The 20605-nt window shown below is 36.3% G+C and overlaps 1 protein-coding gene and 1 pseudogene across 4 annotated transcripts; one reads left to right on the top strand and one right to left on the bottom strand.

The window, feature by feature from the left end:
* Positions 1-9657: 9657 nt before the first annotated feature.
* On the bottom strand, positions 9658-11555 carry LOC122310281 (annotated as a pseudogene).
* Positions 11556-15417: 3862 nt separating this feature from the next.
* LOC122311521 lies at positions 15418-20036 on the top strand. Of its 4 annotated transcripts, none has more exons than XM_043126102.1 (5): positions 15418-15794; positions 16033-16141; positions 16430-16507; positions 16751-16834; positions 19780-20036. In XM_043126102.1, the coding sequence occupies exons 1-4, from the start codon at positions 15792-15794 to the stop codon at positions 16816-16818; spliced, it is 258 nt and encodes an 85-aa protein (XP_042982036.1). In that variant the 5' UTR covers positions 15418-15791; the 3' UTR covers positions 16819-16834; positions 19780-20036. The 4 variants fall into 4 exon arrangements, with proteins under 4 accessions (XP_042982036.1, XP_042982034.1, XP_042982035.1 ...); XM_043126100.1 differs by having other exon boundaries at positions 15420-15794; positions 16033-16131; XM_043126101.1 differs by lacking the exon at positions 19780-20036 and adding an exon at positions 16936-17193 and having other exon boundaries at positions 15422-15794.
* Positions 20037-20605: the final 569 nt, after the last annotated feature.

Genomic DNA, 20605 nt, shown 5'->3' with positions numbered 1-20605 from the left:
ATTTTATGTCACCTAGCTTGGGGTTATTTTTAGTACTACTTGTCACTCTTTTTCATCCCTAAAAGCAGTCGCAATCACTTAATTATTTATTTTGTATTCTTATATAAACTGATTAAGTTAAAAATAAGGTCTCTATTTAATTATGAAAAATACATATGAGTTAAAGGGCTTCTCTATATTTAATATGTACTATTCATCTATACAAGTATTTTTTGTATCATTTACTTCATTTTCCTTATCTTTCTTTATATTTGTCACATTTACATTTAAAAAAAAAAAAAAAACTTGATTAGCTTATAGTATAATTATAATAAATTTTTAAATAAAAAGAAAAACACTCATGGTAAAAACTTTGCAAAACATGGAAAAGATAAAAATTTGCCAAAAAAGGATGAATGGGTTTTTTTTCCTTTTTATCTTCTTTTAATTGGGCTATTGTTGTCATTTTGGCAACAAAGAAATATTGCAATCATATTAATATATGAGAAATTAAATATTAAAACACCTGAAAGTATTATAAATTTAAGGTAGTTAAAGAAAGTATTTAAAATGAATAAAGAAAGAATAAATAAGCTTATGGTGTATTGTAAAAATTGTTAATTAAAATAAAAAAAGTGAATTTTGATTAGCTACTTTAGATGAAAAATCAAGATAAGCCATTGAGAATGCTCTTTATAGATTCATATTTTGTATATATACTTTAATTAAGATCATGAGCAATTGCAATTAGAGATCACCATCAATTTATAAATTAAAAAGGATGCATTTTGATAATAATAGTACCAATACGAGAGAAAGTTATATATACATACACGAGGGAAATGAGAAACAAAGATCATAGAATATATAATAATGTATATGTGTATATGAGATCTAAAATTCTTGTTTGGCTCTAGCAAGCAATCTTGAATATCTTAACACACTTGATTAGACATGATGGCGCAAATCTGCCAAAATCCAGGTCCTGTTTTCGTACTCTAGTGGCAACAAAACAAAGTTCTCTCGGAAATTGCTTCCTCAACCAGTGTCAGAAAATCCACGGGGACATTTGCTTTGCATGCAGCGGGAACAGATGCCTTGCCTGCAACTTAAGAAAAAAGGCAAGCTGCTGCCTTGCCCTTTTGAAATCGTTGGGGAGAGAGAGAGAGAGGCTAACTGTCATTGATAAGGATCTTATTGGCCCTAGCTAATAGTAATTACAACTGGTTTTAAGTGATGGTGCTAGGTTTTGTTCCCTCAACGACATCAACGATGTTTTATTGCTTTTAAAGTTAAAACCCGATCCCAATACATCCAAACACGAATGGTCACTTGCTGCTCGGAGTTCAAGGGCACGATGATGCAGACACTATACCAACTACTGTATGAGGTACATATATACATAGATTAACGTCTTATCTTTTTCATAATTATATTTTGTTGGAATTAATACCTAGCTAATACCTTGCGGAAGTGTAACCTACCCTGTGTCAACCATATAGCTAGCCAATTAGAGTCCTATCTGTTTAGACTTTATAAGATATCGATTCATCCCACCAAAATATTAGGCTTACAAAAATATTGCAAAATGATATGATTCATTATGGTACGTCGGAGCTTAAAGTTATTATTATTATTATTATTAAGAGCATTTTTTTAAACTTTTAGATTTTCAAAAGTATAAAAAATTATTTTCATTACAAAACTATTATTACAAGTCTGAATATTTCGTACGTCTATAAAATACCATTGAAAGTGAATAGATCATTATAAGAATCCTTTCAAAATGAGGATGTTCTCATCCAGTCAAGAATTCCGCCCGTAACTATTAATGAATCAATGCATGCAGGTCGAACATACCATCTATATTTAGTCTATTTTTACTATTCCATTACCCATTAAGATGATATGGTTTTAAATGAAAGTTGAAAGTTGAATAAAATATTGTTAAGATATTATTTTTTAATATTATTATTGTTTTATAACTTGAAAAAATTGAATAATTAAGATTTAAAAAAGTTAAATTCTTTATATATTTTATGTGAAAATTTAAGAAATTATAACAATAAGATAGATTAAGATGAGTTAAGATTGTTTCTCAATCCAAATGATACCTAAGATCTAGAGTTAATGTGTGTAATCTTTCATATCTATATTCTTTTATTATTTGGGTGTTTGAAAACACGTGGATGCTTGCCAGGATTTGAAAACGAGGCATCAAATTAAGCCTGGTGTAATATTGAAATATTCAATTCAGTCTTTGGGGTTTCAACGTCGAGAATTGACAGCAAAACCAACATAAGTGATTAGTGCATGGGGTTTCCTTTCAAAGACAAATTGGTGGGGGCTTGGATTTGGTCGGGTAAAGGAAGGTTTAAATATTTTAAACGAATACCTCCATGTCAATGCTCACTTTTTTCCTAGTTTAGTGGATCGGCTGGAAAATTACCACAGTTGCCATTACCTTCCTACAGTTGGTAATCAAACTGATTCATCCAAAAATGAAGTTTAATCTAACGAGATAAAAAAAAAAAATGCGAGTTTTGGAAAAATTACAATTTACGGCAAATAACTACCACCTATTTTTCGAAGTGCAAAACTTGCTCATCAGTTTGCCCCACAGCTCAAAAAAGTCTTCCTTTACTGTAGCACATTTCCGCATTGGGCTTGAAGTTTCTGCCCATACATCATTGGCAGATGGCAACTCCATAGGGCATGTATCACAGACTCTTCACAACTTTCACAGAATGGACACACAGGAAGTCACCTATCTTCTTGCTGTAGAGATTGCTTAGGTAAAATATTGTTGTCTGCTTTCCAAACAAACATTTTCACCACACCAGGCACATTTAAGTCTTATATATGCTTCAATCTGCATCTTGCAATACTTGAATCTACCTTTGATGCTTCCCCTTTGGATCTCCTTTTCCTCTTAATATCTACATAATAAGCACATATTATGCTTGTGCTTTTAACGTACTTTGGATGTTGGCACGCAACAACATATTATATTGAAGGTTTGTTTTGTAACCTTTTATTAGAATGGCTTAGTGAAAGCCCAAGTTTTGGGTATGAAATCATGGGTTTTCAAGACACCCGTGAGAGTGATTGGAGGGGACTCTAACCAATCATGGACATTAGTGGTGCTAGTTATCAATGGAGATTTGGCCTGGAGAAGTCTTTATTTATTGATTTATTTTTTTGCTTCTACTAGTTAGTTGTGGAGAGGGTAAAAAGGTTCAGGCCAAGAGTCCAAGGCCCCGCGGGCCAAAGGAGGCCCATTGGTCTGATGAAGTGAAGATAACAACATTTGATGAGTTCATCCCACAAATAAGAGGTCTGTTCGGCCCGGTCCAAGAGTTATGAGACATTGACAGAAGTGGCTAGGGGTGACGTGCGCCTGCTAGCCGCCTTGACTTATCACTCGCACGTGGCTACTAGGAAGCATGTAGGAGAAGCTATAACCACCATTCTCCTAGGAAAAGGAAGGTGGGCGCCATTGCAGTAGGCCGAGAAGCCACCGAAATGATGATCATGAAGCAGTTGCTGTAGGGATGCATGCTAAAAGAGTAACCATGGTTCACTTCACAAAGAAAGAAAGAGAGAGAGATGGGACTCGTTGATCCTGGCTAAGTGTTAGATTATTCTAAACAACATTCTTGTCGAGAGGGTAATTTTGTGGCTGATCATCTTGCAAAGGTAGGAGCTGCAGCCATCTCAGCCTATTCTTTGGCTAATCAGTTGCCATCTTTGGCATTAGGGGAATATAGGATGGATGTTACGAGAATGTCTCGATTCGGTCACTTTTATCTGATAGCATGTTAGCATTTGTTCTTTTACTTTTTGTAGATTTCAACTGCAATTAATACAAGGTATAGATATAGTTTTTTCAAGGCCTTGGTTTTGTTGGGATTTCTTGTATCCCTCAGACTTTACTTGTAAGAGGTATTTCTACGCGAAAAGTGAAGGTTATTAATAAAATGGGAGTTTAGCCTTTTTCGTTTTAAAAAAAAAAAATTGTTTTAATTATTTTCTCTCTATCTATCTCCCCCATTATGCTCAGCATGCTAGATGCATGCACTCAAGGAAAACCCAAAAATCATGTAGAATGGAGCTTAATCTGGGCAACATGTTTTACTCTTTGAACACGAGCATACTCCTCACATATCAGGATTGCAGGAATACCCCATGCGCACCTATGATCATGCTCCTCACATATTCTCCTCACTAATGTCGACCCCACATAAGTGATCAGAGACCTACTAACATGCCTCTTCCATCTCTTCATCTTCTCTTCCAACTTCGCCCTGCAGAGTGATTAGCTAAGTCCTAGGCATATATATATATATATATATATATGCCTTTTCTACCTTCTCAAATGCTCAAAGCAAATCGCAATCGCTACTTTCGCTCTCTATCATCAATTAGTGTAAAACGTTTAGAGAAGAATGGATGAAAAGCACCTCTGTTTCTTTTTCATTGATTATAAATTTATGTACAAGTGTTTCTATATATATATTACAAACAAATGAAGATATGTTATATACATTCAAAATAAAAAATTCAAATCCCAGAATTCATGCGATTCTCTTATGCTTGATTTGTGGTAACTGATAGCAGTTTCCATTTCAGTAGCCTATGTTTCCATAGCTTCCTTTTTTGTAGCTTTGCATTTCTGTATCCTCTATTTCTGCAGCTTCCATTTTCGTAGCTTTCGTTGTTTCCGTTACTTGAGATGTGGCTTGTGATTCGGCTGTTATAGGTGCACCAATATCCCCCTGCAATCGAAATGGCAGATCCTGCAATTGAAGATTGGCTCGTAAGAGAGTGAATCGAAGAGCATTCAATGCTTTGGTGAGCAAGTCTGCTAACTGGTCTTTGGAGGATAGAAATGAAACTTAAAGCTTCTTCCGTAGGACTTGATCATGCACATAATGAAAATCGATTTCAATATGCTTGGTGTGGGAGTGAAACACCAGATTGGATGAGAGATATGTAGCACCAATATTATCACACCATAATGTTGGACATTTAGGAAGAGAAATATGTAGATCATGTAGAATCGATTGACTCCATTGAAGCTCAGCGGCAGCGTTGGACAGGGACTTGTATTCGGACTTAGTGCTGCTTCTTGCCATGGTTGCTGTTGTTTACAGCTCCATAAGACAAAATTTTTGCCATGAAAAATACAGTAAGCACCCACACTTCTATGGTTGTCTCTATCCCCTGCCCAATCAGCATCACTGAACCTATGAAGAGCTTGATCATTTTGTCTAGAGAAGTGAAGGCCGAATGAAATGGTATGCTTAAGGTAGCGAAGAATTCGCTTCACCGCCTGCCAATGAGGTTCGTTGGGCTAATGCATGAACTTGCTTACACGATGAACACTGTAGGCTATATCTGGACGTGTAAAACCAAGGTAATGCAATGCGCCAACAGTACTCCGATAGAGTTGAGGATCACAAAAATCGGCACCTTTAAATTTAGAGAGATGGTAGGTGGTTGCCATTGGAGTTGTACATGGTTTCAGTTGATCCAGATTCAATTTCCGTAATAAGTCACCAATATATTTGCGTTGAGTTAAGAATAAATCATCACCATTACACAACGTTTCAACACCAAGGAAGAAAGATAGGTGCCCAAGATCTTTAACTGGAAAAATAGTTGATAAAGTGCCAATTAATGCATCAATATCCTTAGCATCCGAACCTGTAACAATTATATCATCCACATAGATGAGGATAATTAATTGAATTTTTCCTTGCCGAAAAGTGTAGAGAGTTGTGTCAGCCGTTGAGGCTGCAAAACCAAGAGTTTGCAGTTGATCTGTGAGGCGAGAGAATCATGCTCCTGGGGCTTGTCGAAGGCTATAGAGACTCATTTTTAATTTGCAAACATGATGAGGATAATCCGGATGAATAAATCCTTGCGGTTGGTGCATATAAACATCCTCTTGAAGAAATCCATGAAGAAATACATTTTGAATATCCAATTGACGTAATGGCCAATTGTTAGAGACTGCAAGAGAGATGACTAGGCGAATAGTGGTTGGTTTAACAACTGGGCTGAAAGTCTCAGTGAAATCAACACCTTCTTGTTGATGGAAGCCTTTAGCAACAAGACGAGCTTTGAATCGTTCAATATTACCGTCCGCCTTTTTTTTGACACGATACACCCATTTATTTCCAACAAGATTGTAGTCTTTTTGAGATGGGACGAGATCCCAAGTGCCATTTTGAATTAAAGCATTGAATTCAGAAAGCATTGCATTCCTCCAATGTGAGTGTTTATTTGCTTCGGTGAAACAACTAGGCTCAATATAGGAAGGATTTACCTCGGCAATAAGTGCTTTGGGCAGTGGATATCTGATGTATCCCACGTACGAAATCTTTGGTGTGAGGCTATTTGTTTGTGACCGTGTCACCATGCGGTGTGTGGACGTAGAGGTAACCACTTGGTTTGGCAAGGTACTGTTTTGTGGAAGAAAAGTAGGCACCGAATGAGATGTAGCATGTGAGTTTGGGGTGATCGTGTCACCATGAAGTGTGTGGACGTAGAGGTAGCCACTTGGTTTGGCAAGGTACTGTTTTGTGGAAGAAAAGTAGGCACCGAATGAGATGTAGCATGTGAGTTTGGGGCGTTGGCATCATCTGAATGATTCAATATTGGTGGAGAGGCATGTGGCATTTGCATTGTCAGTGGAGAATTGTGGGGCACTTGATCAAAGACAATTGGCATAGAAGGAAGTGGGGGGACGTCACCACTTGCATGTAAAGTTAGTGTGTGTGGACATGTGGAGTTTAAAGTAAGAGGAAGAGATGTTGTTTCGGACTGAGTGTGACCGAGAGGGATAGGATCTGATTTTTGATATGGAAAGAGGGATTCATCAAATACCACGTGTCGAGAGACATAGATTTTTCCTGTAGATAAGTCCAGGCATTTATACCCCTGATGTGAGAGACTATAGCCAACAAAAATGCAAGTTTTGGATCGAAAGTCAATTTTGTGACGATTGTAGGGTCATAGGTTGGGCCAACAAGCACAACCAAAGACACGCATAAAATCGTAGTTTGGCTTTTTGTGATATGCTTTTTCAAATGGAGAATGATTATTCAAGATTTTAGTAGGTAAACGATTGATAATATATGTAGCTGTTAGAAAAGCATCTTCCCAATAATATTGAGGAAGGTTTGAATGAGCTAATAAGGCAAGTCCCATTTCAACAATTTGTCGATGTCGCCTTTCAACCGAACCCATTTGTTCATGAGTATAGGGACAAGCAATACGATGTTCAATTCCACAATTTTTGAAATAAGTGTTGAGTTGACGAAATTCACCTCCCCAATCGGTTTGAACCGCTTTAATTTTTGCATCAAAGTGCCGTTCAACATATGTTTGAAATTGGAGGAAAATATTTTCAACTTCAAATTTATTTTTGAGGGGAAAAAGTCAAATAGATTTTGTACAATCGTCCAAGAAACAAACATAATAACGAGAATTATAGCTCGATGTAATAGCACTAGGTCCCCACACATCTGAAAAAATTAGTTCTAAAGGTCGAGGTGCATGATTAATAGACTTTACAAAAGGCAAATTGTGGCTTTTGGCCATCTCACAATCACGGCAAACAGAATGCCTTTTATTGACATCAATAGAAATTTTATTAGAATTTAAGACATTATTGACAGTTCGAAAGTTAGCATGGCCTAGTCGACGATGCCAATTAGAGATGGAAATACGAACACCGATGAAGGCAGATGAGGCAACTCGTTGAAGTGGATGAGAAAGACAGTACAACCCATCTTTGCTATGGCCCTTATGAAGGACATTCCCCGAGTAGTCCTTGATGAGAAAAAAATTGTTGTGAAACTCATAATAAACATTATTATCTCGAGTAAATTTTTGAACATAGATTAGATTTTTTGTGATTTGGGGAACAACAAGAATTTTATCAAGAACAAATGATTTTGAAGGTGTGATAAAGACGTGGTACTAGTGTGGGTTATAGACAAACTTGAACCATCACCAACTTGGATTTGATCAGTGCCAACATATTCTTCGCCACGTACATTAAGATTATTGAAATTGTTGGTCAGATGATGCGTTGCTCCAAAGTCAACATGCCACTCTTGTTCAGGCGGTTGCTGAGTTTGGGTGGTGGAGAGGTTGGCTTGTGTAGTTCGATGTGGTGGTGGTGGTAGAAAGTGGGGATCATAGCGCTTATAACATCGAGAGGCAGTGTGGCCAGATTTTTCACATAGTTGGCACCACAAGTCAGAGTTACGGGGTGAGAAATTACCTCTACCAGTGCCACGATTTGAGCCTCCAAAGCCACGGCCTCTACTGGAGCTACCACGACCACGAGAAAAATTTTGCTGACGTGCAGCTACATTGGCGGACACATTCATGGTTGGAGGAATTTGGGAATGGTGTGTTATGCGAGCTTCACAAGTAAGAAGCATAGAGTAGACCTCCTCCATTGTCAGTGACTCACCGCGAGCAGAGATGGTAGTGACAAGGGAATCATATTCTGGTCCCAAACCAGCAAGTAAATAGGTGAGGGTGTCATTAGGGTTCAAGAGTTGACCAGCAATGGTGAGGTTGTCCATGAGACATTTAATATGCATGAAATATTCACTTGCTATCTGTTGTTTTTGTGAGCTGTTGAGAGTTGAGTGCGGATTTGAATGATTTGAGCCCTGGACTGAGAGACAAAAGAGGATGTGAGAGCAAGCCACACTTCACAAGAAGTGGTGCAGTGAGCAACCTGCGCAAGAACTTTATCAGTGAGAGAGGAGTTGAGACAACTAAGAATTAAATTATCTTGAGTTTCCCAAACATCAAAAAGAGGATTTGGAGTCGTGGTGCCATCGTTGGCAACATGTTCTTTGGACGGTGGCTTGAGAGAACCATCGAGGTAGCCAAAAACTTTTTGGCCTTTCAGATAGGGAAGCATGGTGGCCTTTTAGGTGGGATAATTAGTACGGCTAAGTTTAGTAATGTTGAGGGAGGAAGTAGGATTAAAGAGAGGGAGTTGGGTGGGCTGAACTGCAGGCATGAAGAAGAGAGGGGGAAAATTTTTTTTTCTAAAAGATGACGTTGGTCTAATGGCTCGATACCATGTAAAACGTTTAGAGAAGAATGGATGAAAAGCACCTCTGTTTCTTTTTCATTGATTATAAATTTACGTACAAGTGTTTCTATATATATATTACAAACAAATGAAGATATGTTATATACATTCAAAATACAAAACTCAAATCCCAGAATTCGTGCGATTCTCTTATGCTTGATTTGTGGTAACTGATAGTAGTTTCCATTTCAGTAGCCTATTTTTCCATAGCTTCCTTTTCCGTAGCTTTCCATTTCCGTATCCTCTATTTCTGTAGCTTCCATTTCCATAGCTTTCGTTGTTTCCGTTACTTGAGATGCGGCTTGTGATTCGGCTGTTACAGGTACACCAATAATTAGACACATGTTTCCTCTCCTTGTCTCTCATAGTCTCTTTATCTAACAATATTCATTGAATTTGCAACAATTCTACAAGGGTGGCCATTGTTGGTCACCCCTTAGGGGCTTAGATTGAGCAGCTCAAGGGCAGTCAAACTTTATTCTACATTAAAGAATTACTAATAGAGTATTTATGACATTGATTAAACATAAAATCATTTCTATTTTTCACTTTTTCTCCCACACACAGTAATCATTGCCAGAGGTAGAAGAAACCTAGAAGTTTGAGGGAATAAGGTTTCCAAAATCCATCTTTGGCCCAATCTTCATGATGATCTTGTCATCAATCCCAGCTACATATAAATCACGATTAGATGCTAGTATGCTCACAATGCTTCTGTTATTGATCCCATTCCTCAACCTAATTGCAATCAATTTGCTTAGTTCCTCCTTTAAGCCCCAATAAAAGAAATGATCAAATAATTACAAAGCATAAAACAAGCACTTTTGGTCAACAAAGTTGGTATGATACCATTATTAATTATTAGCCATCTTCAGAACAAAAGATTATACAAATAAATAAGATGGAAATTACAATGGTTGGGATGCCAGGATGAGTTAGAATGTAAACATTACCCTGCAGCACTTTATTAGAGGGGAATGGCCAAATATTTTGAGTAGACCCTGTGTCATGGTTGTCATGTCACAACACTTTCTGGCTTTATTCCAATTAATCGTGGTGGCTTTATGTTGGAGTCCTTTAACCTCCATAACACCTTTACACCCCTTCCATAGCTGCTTGCAGAATCCCTTTGGTTGTGAAATCAAATGTAGTGACATCCCCACCCACAGACCCAACCCATTCATCCAGAGCACCACGATGTGCATCCTGGTTGGGGTTAGGTTTCCTCTCCTCTCCTCTCCATAAGCAAGATCATTCCAGTTTTCCCTACTGCAAAACCTAGTTTGGTCTGTTCCATATAAGTTTTTTATAATACTAGGGGCATAGCTCTTCACAAAATCAAATTACCACCCCTCATATCCAATCTCAGTCTTGAGCCAATTCATCCATTCTGACAACTCTTTCTGTACCTATGGATTAAGATGATCAACGTCAGGTGCAGGGTCATAGCTTTCTCCACTGTCCCATTACCATCCGAATAGGTTGTGTCATCCTTGCAAATGAAGGATGGACTCTAGTCAAGACATGCATCCGGAGTCCCACCTTTAAAGATGCACCAAGTTCCTCTACCATCTTGCTTATCAGCAATTCTATGATTTATCACTTTGTCAGTAATGACTTTAATTCCCTTCTTATGTAAAGCCGCAATCAGTAGTTTCAGTTCATCCTTAGATCCATATTTTGAGGCATCAAGATCATATAGCCTTCCTGGAAAGTATCCTAGAATATAACGAGTTTAGGTTGAGCATCTCTTAGCTACTCTATTGTCAAAAAACCAAGCATAGGATCATATAGATGATAAAAATAAACATTTAATTTTTGGCTGTCTGTACTCAACATCTTGTTTGTAGGCACATTGTTCTTGTTTGCATGTTACTTGAACAATCATACTTCCATGAGAATTAGATATAAGTCAAAAAGCAAATTGGAAAACCTTCAAGTAGGCCAACCCAAAAGCAGTTAACCCAACCAACAACCCAAATTCAGACCACATACTCAATTTTCTAGCTAGAAAATAGATTGAGACAACTAAACATGCCATCATTTATAACAATATGTGATTAAATAAACCTAGGCCAAAAATGAGGCCAAACTCTGACCATGAAATGAACTTGGCAAGAACAAGAAATTGGAGATACCGATCAGCAGAATGAGAGGGAGGAGGAAGCTAGACATGAGTGATTTCATCATTAGTCAAATTAGGTTTAGAGTTCTTCAGTGAATTGTACCATCCTCCTTTATTACTCGATTTCCAATTGAACCCCTATCATACTATATGATTATAAACAATTATTATGATGTATGAATGTAGATGGATAGAAGATATAGAAATAGAAAGAAAGTGGGTTGCATGCCATGCCTGAAATAGCAAGGCTGGGGCTGCGAAGGAGTTATATAGAGAGATAAAGAGGCATCGGAAGCAGAGGAAAGTCTTAAACTTCATGTTATGTCCTTGGAGATGGAGGCTTCTGTCTAGTTTGAAATTCCACTGGGTACTGAAATTACACGCGTGATGCTCCGGACGTCAAGCGAAGACATTAAAGAAATAAAGACAAAGAAAAATCAAGTACATCATGGAAGGATGAGCAAATGTTGGCAAAGAAAATCGAAGGAAGAGAATGCAAGACTATAAACTTTTTGACTTTGATAGAGAGAAAGCAATTTTGTTCATAACTACCACTTTTCTAGGCTATCATACCTTACTCCTGTCTTTTCCTAAACGACATATCCACTGTGTCTTTATCTTTGTTGTTGTCATCTTCTTTACTATCAGGACAACTAGAATGTTGGACGTTTGCGAATGAGTATTAGAAAATAGAAAGTGAAACTTGGTGAAGAGGGTCAAAGTTTCACACATGTCGTCTTTAGTAATAAGAACTAGCAATCGTTTTATGAAGGGATAAGAGAATTTAATCCAATAGTTTATGTGACAAAAATATAAACCATACAATAACTTATTTTTGGGTGCATGGATTGAGACACAAAAATCTATTTCATTACGTAGCAAAAACCACAAGGATTCAATGATAAAAGCACTTCCAAATTTGGTGGCAATTGGCAAAGAAGATTGCAACTTTAGGTGTCAAGGTCAAGGTCTTCACATCATTTATTATTTAGGAAAGATTATGCAATACATTGAAGATATAATATTATTAAAAAATTTGATTATTTCTAATTTTTTCCATTGGGAAATAATTTGTATCAGTTTGAGTTTTCAAGTTCTACGTATTTATTTTGAAAAAAGTGAGTAAGTTTAAAATTTATGAAAAAACTCTTTTTTTTTTTTTAAATGAGTCTCGTGGTGTTTCAAATGGAGTGTGCGATGATTGAATACTCTAAAATTGTATATTATATTACTTTTTTCAATATATGCAAGATGAAATATCAATTAAAATCTCTATTAGTTTATGTTAGATATAACAATGAGTTGTGCGCACTCATTTTGAAAAAGATGTGTTCATTGTTATAAAATTAATTTTTTTATGTAGATCCCATGCGACACTTGCACACTCTTTGATTATAAATATCATTTCTCTTCCTCCTTAAATAATCTCTTCTAACTTATTATTCTTTAGGCTTAACAATTGAATCTTAAATTTGGGCACTCAATATAGTTTTGAGATACAAAGGGTAGGTTTGGATGGTGCAATGAAAATTTTTAATTTGAGATGAAAATTGAATAAAATATTATTATTGTTTTAGAATTTGAAAAAGTTAAATTGAGATTTGAAAAGATTGAATTGTTTATTATTTTTTGTGTGAAAATTTAAAAAAGTTGTAATTATGAGATGAGGTAAGAATTTTGAATCTCATTTTACTTCTAAACCTATCCAAAGTGTAATTTCGTCTTATTAATTTTATAATAAACCCACAATTTTATGTTTCTTAATTTGTGCTAAACATAAAATAAAAAAATTAAACCAAAAGTTTTTTATTTTTGTTTTTCCAAATTAAATATGGAGAAATGATATTTGCAGTCATGGTTTTGCAAGTGCCGTACAGTCTCTTTGAAAAATGTGAATTATTATGGGATTCACACGAAAAAAACTAACTTTTTAATCATGAATATCACTTTTTTTCAAAGAGATTACACTACGTTTGCACACTCCACGCTGTATGTAATATTACTTAGGGATGACATAAAATCGAGACACCAACCTAAACCGACCTCAGGAAGCCCGAATCGGCCGAAATCAACCAAGAACCGGTCAGCGGTCAAGAGAAATTTTAATGAATCAACATCGGTCGATTCAATTTGCGGTTCAAATCTAAATAAGCCACTGAACTGACTGACCGAATCCCCCATATATATATATATATGTATTTCCTTTTTATATATAGAAAACGATACCGTTTCACTTAAATAAATAAAACAGTGTTGTTTTGTGAAGTTTAACTTAAAAAAAAAAATATAAACGGCACCATTTGGCTTAAGCCAAAAGGCGCTGTTTCGTATTAGGGTAAAAACCTTACCCAAGCTTTTCCCCCTTCGAAGCCGAACTCCTTCATTTATGATTTTTTGAAATTTTCCTACACGGCCGTCGAACTTCTCCTCTGCCTTTGGCCCTCTGCCGCTCAGCTGTATGTTTCGATTTCCTAGCCTATGCTCGACGCCGGCCCCTTCCAGGGCATTTAGAAAGGTAGGTTTATATTTATTTGAGATTTCATCATTTCATTTTCATGTTCTCTGAATCTATATTGTAATTTGTAAGGAAAGATTGTATTTTATCTTTCAAAATTATTTAAGTGGCATAAATCATGTAGTTGAATGAATGTTTCGATTTTTATTAAAAAAATAAATGCCGTGAGGTTGTAGGTCTCGGACTCTCTAAAATTTAACATGTGAAAAATTAAATTCAAAATTATTTAAGTGGCATAAATCATATAGTTGAATATTTCGATTTTTATTAAAAAAGAAAAGAAAAGAAGATGGTGTTTGGTTGAGGATGGTCTCGGACTCTCCAAAATTTACTTAGTAGTTTGGTGTGTTTGGTGTTGACGGTTGAGGATGGTGTGTTGATGCATTAGTTATGGGAGTTTGGTGTGTTTCATTGGTGTTGAGGATGGTACTTAAGCCTCTGGTACTTGAGCTTTTTTCACTTTTGAAGATAATTAAGATGATTCAGCCATTGAATTTAATCTGCAAGTTGCAACTCTGGTCTATATTTTGTGAATTATTATACGGTCTATATTTTGTGAATTACTCTGTGTTATATTTGAGGGTGAGTTGGTGATGTTTAGATGCTGTATTATGGAATATTTGGTTTACATTTATGGACAATATCAACTATGTTTGTTAATTAATTTTGAATTTAATGTTTCACATGTTAGATGGATTCCTCATCAACTCCAATTGATCTAACCGTCAGTTGTTTGGAATCATTTTACAAAAGTTGAGGGTTGTCCCTTAGATGATCCGAAGGCTAAGTATAACTATTGTGGCAAGACTTACGCTTGCCACTTAAAGAGGAATGAGACTTCAACTATGCAAAATCACATATATGCATGTCCAAAAAATTCTTCTAAATGCTGGCCTCTAGATAGATATCAATAAACATTGGCAGGTAAGGCAAGACCCGAAAAGGGGATTGGAGAGAGTGATAGTAGCATAGTAAGAAATCTTGTAACCCACAAATATAGTGAAGATGCAGTGAGGTTGGTCATTGCGGAAATGATAATTATTGATGAATTGCCATTTATAATTGTTGAAGGACAATGATTTAGGAAGTTGGTTTGGTTGCTTGAATCAAAATTTAAAGTGCCATGCCGTGTTACAATTGCAAGAGACTGTATGAAATTGTTTACATCTGAAAAGACAAAGCTTAAAAAGTTGTTTTAAGACGGGGAGATGAGAGTTTAATTAACTATTGATACATGGTCATCGATACAAAATCTGAATTATATGTGCCTAACTGCCCATTTCATTGATAATGATTGGAAGTTGAAGAAAAAAATTATTAATTTTTGTTTAATCCCTAATCATCGAGGGGATACAATTGGGAGATATATTGAATCGTGCCTTCTTAATTGGGGCATTGATAAGATATTTACTATGACTGTTGATAATGCTAGCTCAAATGATACTGCAATTTCTTATTTAAAACATTTTTTGACGAGGAATATGTTAGGTGGGAAGTATATGCACCTGAAATATTGTGCTCGTTCTCAGTTTTGATAGGCAAAATGCATGATTTCTGGTTGGCCGTTGGTTTTAGTTCGGTGTCAAAACCGAACCGGTATGGTCGGTTTTCAGGCCTGCCATTACTCTTAAATGTGGGTAAGACAGAGAAAAGAAAAGAGTGAAATTTAGCCACTCTTTCCATAATTACACTGTCCAATTTGAATAGTTTTAAAAATAAAATGCAAACCATTCCAGCAACGGTTAAAAAAAGAAAAACAAACCCACGAGGGCTTTTATACATCCAAGAGCCGTTAGTTTCTTTCTTTCCATTGTCAAATTTGAATAGAGAGAGACTTTCGGTGAAATCCCTCGTTAATACTCATCTGTGTTGGTTTGGTCTTTGCCCTCGATTTTGCTCTATCGGTGTACCTCTGTTGCAAGAAATTGCCTATTGATTAGTTGTCTTCAATGCTAGCGGCGAGTTCTAATCTAAGCTCAGGTTGTGAGAATCAGACGTGCTCGAGCGCGAAATCATTTGTCCGCTGGAATTAAAAATTCATGGTATGTACGCGTTTTTATCCCGTCCGTTTTGTCTACTTGGAGTTAAAGATTTGGGATATGCTTGCCCCTCTTTCTCTTCTCCCTTTTGGATTGATGAGCATGTGCTTCTTGTTCTTTTGCTAGCTAGGTTTTTCTTTTCTGGTTCTTCCTCTTATTAGCTTGAAAACTTACTAGCTTGAGTATTCCTCACATCATTCCGTTCGGTTTACATGATTTTTAATGTTTCTTTGCCTCACAGGTCCCCAGCTATTCTGCAATGAGAAGCACCTCAAAAGATTTCTCACGGCAAGGCAGTCCCACTACGATCGGGGTTCTACAAGGCCTCTGCGGGTTATATGTAAGGGAAGGTGATAGGGGGGAAATTTTACCATTAACGATTTCTGTTGATAATCACTTAGAAAAAAACAGTTGGTCTCCTAAAAAAAAATATCCTGTTGATGGTTGATGTGCTATTAGTCTGTAGTTCTGGTAGTTATCCTCGATACAGACTGAATACATTCATAGTCATTTAAACCAAATGTTTATTGTAGATATTTCTTTTCCTTCTAATTCGGTCTCTTGTGTATGGAATTGGGTTTTGGCTTCAAACGTACAGTTACATCTCTGGTTGAATTTTGGTCTTTATGCTTGCACAGGAAAAGCAGGTTGGGCTGCACCTCATCTTAAGGATGCTGTTTTATCTCTTGACAGGTTACGTGAAGGTTATGGGGGAGGTGTGTCCATATTGTTTTAGCCATTCTTCAGGAATTCTGTGTTGTATAAAGAGGAACCTGATTTCTAGTTGGTTCCCACGTGGCTCCCCCGGGGGGTGGGGTTTAAATTAGTTTAGTGGTTTCTGTCATATGAGATGGTGGAGCAAATGCTTCTATGATAACTTTCTTTTGGCAATTGAAAAAGACCATGTATTATTTTGCAAATGTGTTTAATGATAAAGTATTTTCTTCATTCTTTTTCAGATGATTATTGCAATGCGGACACTATATCAGAAGTGCAAACTGGTGCATGGAGACCTCAGCGAGTATAACATACTTTATTTTGAGGTGTGTATGTGCATACACATATGTTCATCCTTTTCTTTCCTAATATTGAATTGATTCCATGTGCACTTGGTGAACACCTAGATTTATCTTGTGATTTGCAGGGTCACCTGTATATTGTAGATGTCTCTCAATCAGTTGAGATGATTTTCTGCCTTGTTTTGTTCCAAGCTGTACAGTTTCTACAAAAAAGTTCTGCTATAGTTTTAACTATACTTCTTCCTCTATTTGAACCACTTTTCAGTTATGTTTAGGCCTTTTTTTTATGTGTTAAACTAGAACTAGTAGAGATCAGTATGTATTTTTTTACCCTCTACTCAAGCTAATAACTAAGTAAACAACCAAGGATTTCATTCAAACTAGTAAGTTTTCTCGTAGAATTTTCTGATTTATCAAGAACTATCTCTTGCTGTTTTTATGCTATGTCTACACATAAATCATGCTTATTTGCAATTTCTCTTCAACGCTAGTTCATTGCTTGTGTAGTTGGGATTATAGTTGAAGGAGGGGGGGTTTTGAAACAGGTATACAACTAACTTATTGGCTGTACAAACTAGTGCAGAAAATTCAGCAACTTTAGCTCTGATTCCTCTTAAGTCCTAGCCCCTTATTTTGCCTTTATCTCATCTCTTAAACTCAACCTCAATATGTAGGAGTACCAAATGACCTTAAAATTTCGGACCAAAGCCAGCACTAAGTAGCTGGAACTGAGGGGAAATGCAACATACAGCTCCTCTATTTTCTTTCTATTGTTCAGCTCTCATCCTCTCCACCATTCCTTTGTTTTAGGTCACGTCAAGAGGTAGAAAAACCTTCATTGAAACCATGAAAAAATAGTGAAGTGTATATAAAAAGGAGGAAGCTCGAAGGTTAGAGAAACAACTCAAACTAGTTCAAGTTTGAGGTGAACAAAAAAAAAACTGTCATCTATCTTACTATGTTTCTGGTTTGATTTAATTGCTGCAAATCAGTCCCATTCCTCTCCTCTCTTCAGTTTCGTCTTGAGCTTGATTAATTCTCCATGAATTTTTGTTAAACCCTTGAAATAACTTCTCATAGAGACATCGAACATCAGCTAAGAGTGATGCAAAAAGCAACAGTCGCAGCTGCATGACAAAAGGAAAACCTCAACAGATGTAATGATTTGTTCCAGCCCTTTTACCTTTCCAAATTCTCCTCTCAAGCCATAATTTGCCACATCATTCAAGACCCCTTGTATAAGAATCAATCTTTAGAAGTGTCAAATAGTAGCTGCATCAGAGCACATCTGAAAAAACCCAACAATTTTGAAGCTGTTACAGCAGCAATTTGCAGCCCCTAGTCTCTTGAGTTTTTCTTGAACTTATACTTCTTTCTTTTTAGCATCAACTATAAGTGTAATAATTCCTGTACCTCAGAAACACTATAAACAAGTGCATAATAGTGGTAGGAACTGAAAATAGCAACCTAAATAACAGCAAAGCAGAAAAAGCCAGTGCTGCAACTTCTCAGCTTTCTCCAATTTCCTGTTGTACTCTTCTATTCTTTTGGTTCTTTTATGCCTAGAACTAAAAGTACTTATTTTCCTTACCTTCCCTTCATTTCCTTTAGTCTATTTTCACTATAGCATTACTAAGTGATGAAAAAAACCAAAACTTAGTGGCCATGACAAAAATAACATCCAAGTAGTGCAGCAACAACTGCAACAGCAGTAGAAAAATAGTAGCAGTAGCTGTTTATCCAGCCCGTTACCACTCAATTTCCCTTCCATCAAACAATAGTTAGATGCTCCACCCAAGTTACCTTGTAAAGGCACCATTCAGCTACCATATAAGCTTTAAGTAGGCCCAATTTGTAGGTGGCAGCAACCCCTTCCAACCTTGGTTTCTTGAAGCTGTTCCTTTCAATTTCTACTTCATGATCTGTCCCAAACCTCCACCTTTCATATTTCACTTCCGTAAGCCTTAATTGGCCACACCCCTAAAGGTTCCTTATGGTAGCATTAACCAGCCTCAACAAAAGTGTCAAACCACAACTGCCATGTAGCAAATGAGAAACAAGCTAGAAGTTATGCTGTAAATTCACAGCAGCAGTTTTCAGCCCCTAGTCGCTCAATTTTTGTTGTAATTGCTATCCTTTCTTCATCATTTTTTCCCTCTATTATTAGTGTTTTAATTTTTAAAATCAGGTATCATCTTCTCCTCTTCACCCTAACTAGCCATAGCAGTCTTGAATCTCAACTAGGAGCAGAATCAATAACCCTAGCAGCAGGTGGTCCAACTTATTGTTAACCTGCTAAGCTCCCTTTCTATTTCCCTTAAACTGTTCAAACAGCAGGTATACAATACAACTCCCTTTCCTCTGTTTTGACTCCTCCATAACCAAGGCAAAATGTTTCCACCAAGAATAAGGTATGGACAACAATGGCAAAAAGGAAGCAAGAACGTGGAAATTATCAGCAATTACGTAAGGTCAATCATTTCAACAGCAAGTTTCAAACCTTGGGCCCATTTAGTCACTTTGCACAAATGATTCTTATCACTTCATTACCATCAAACAGTCACCAGTAGCCTCGTTTCAAGCCATTGCACAATGAAAACTCACCATGAACCGTAGTTGCCAAATACTTTGGACCATCTACACAGCCACCTTTCAACACTCGGATTCTAGTCTCTTGTCTTGGTATAACTTCTATTCCTTTCTCTTCATTTTACACAATAAAATGATGGTTAGATGACTATGAATCTAGCTTGATTATGTATGATGTTGAAGTGTTGGATCAATGTATGTATGTTGGAGGGTCTTGGGTTACACTAGGTGGATCGAATGATACATGTATAAAGGAAGGATTTGGATAATAGAGTGTGTGTTTAAGTGAAAATTTAAGTAAAGGGTAGTTTATGAAAATTTTAATTTTAAGTTGCATATGCACTTGAAAAGAAATGATGTAAAGCTATGTATGAATGTAGGTTTCTATTTGACACGCATATGAATGGACTGCATGAAATGAAAATAGCAAAGAGTTTAGGTAAGTATTATGTTCATACTCTTCTAGAGTTTCTAAATGATATGAAAATGAAAATGAAATAAAGATGTTTTTATAAGAAAAATATTCTTTTTATGCAATGAAAGAAAATGAGATGTTTTCTTAGAAATGAAATGATATTGTAAGAATAGTATTAATGTTTTAAAGTATATGTATGTAATGACCTCATTTGGCAGTCCCTTTTTATGCAGCCCAAGAATAGTTGTGTATGCATATGAAATGGATGTTATATGTAGTAGTTATTGACTTTATGTTCCATGAAATGATGATGTTTTACGCTTTATGTTATGAAATGATGTGTTATGCAATGAAATTGACTGGTGAATGAAAGGAATGAAAAGAAAATGACTGAAATGAATGAATTGTTTAAATGTATGGAGTTATGTTACGACCATGAGGAAATAGACGATGGTACCAAGAGGAAATGGGTAGATTGCAATATTGGATTGGTTCCATTGTTGTCTGGATGCTAGGGGGTGGATTTGTGCCACCACCGTCAGACCACCCTGTTCAACACCATATTTTTACAAAAAAAGTCCAAACAAAAACCAACAAACTTATAGATCAAACCAAACAAACTTTCATATTAGAAAAATGATCACAAATCCAAAAAAAAAAAAAAAACCCCAAAACAAACTCACAAAATTATAGATAAAACAAAACAAATAAACAAAACCAACTAATAATTGAGCACAGACCCACACGCCATGGCTGTGGTCTTTGGTCACAAATCTTAATAGGTATGTGAG

The sequence above is a fragment of the Carya illinoinensis genome, chromosome 5 (assembly GCF_018687715.1).
Source record: "Carya illinoinensis cultivar Pawnee chromosome 5, C.illinoinensisPawnee_v1, whole genome shotgun sequence".
NCBI classification, from domain to species: Eukaryota; Viridiplantae; Streptophyta; class Magnoliopsida; order Fagales; family Juglandaceae; genus Carya; species Carya illinoinensis.
The sequence above is the reverse complement of the archived record's forward strand: the minus strand, read 5'-3'. Positions and strand labels throughout refer to the sequence as shown.

Bases quoted from the DNA above. Each gene is read 5' to 3' on its own strand.
- LOC122311521 (XM_043126098.1), top strand. The intron at 16,508-16,750 runs GTGTGTCCATAT...ATTCTTTTTCAG, and splicing joins ACGTGAAGGTTATGGGGGAG to ATGATTATTGCAATGCGGAC. The intron at 16,835-16,935 runs GTGTGTATGTGC...TGTGATTTGCAG, and splicing joins ATAACATACTTTATTTTGAG to GGTCACCTGTATATTGTAGA.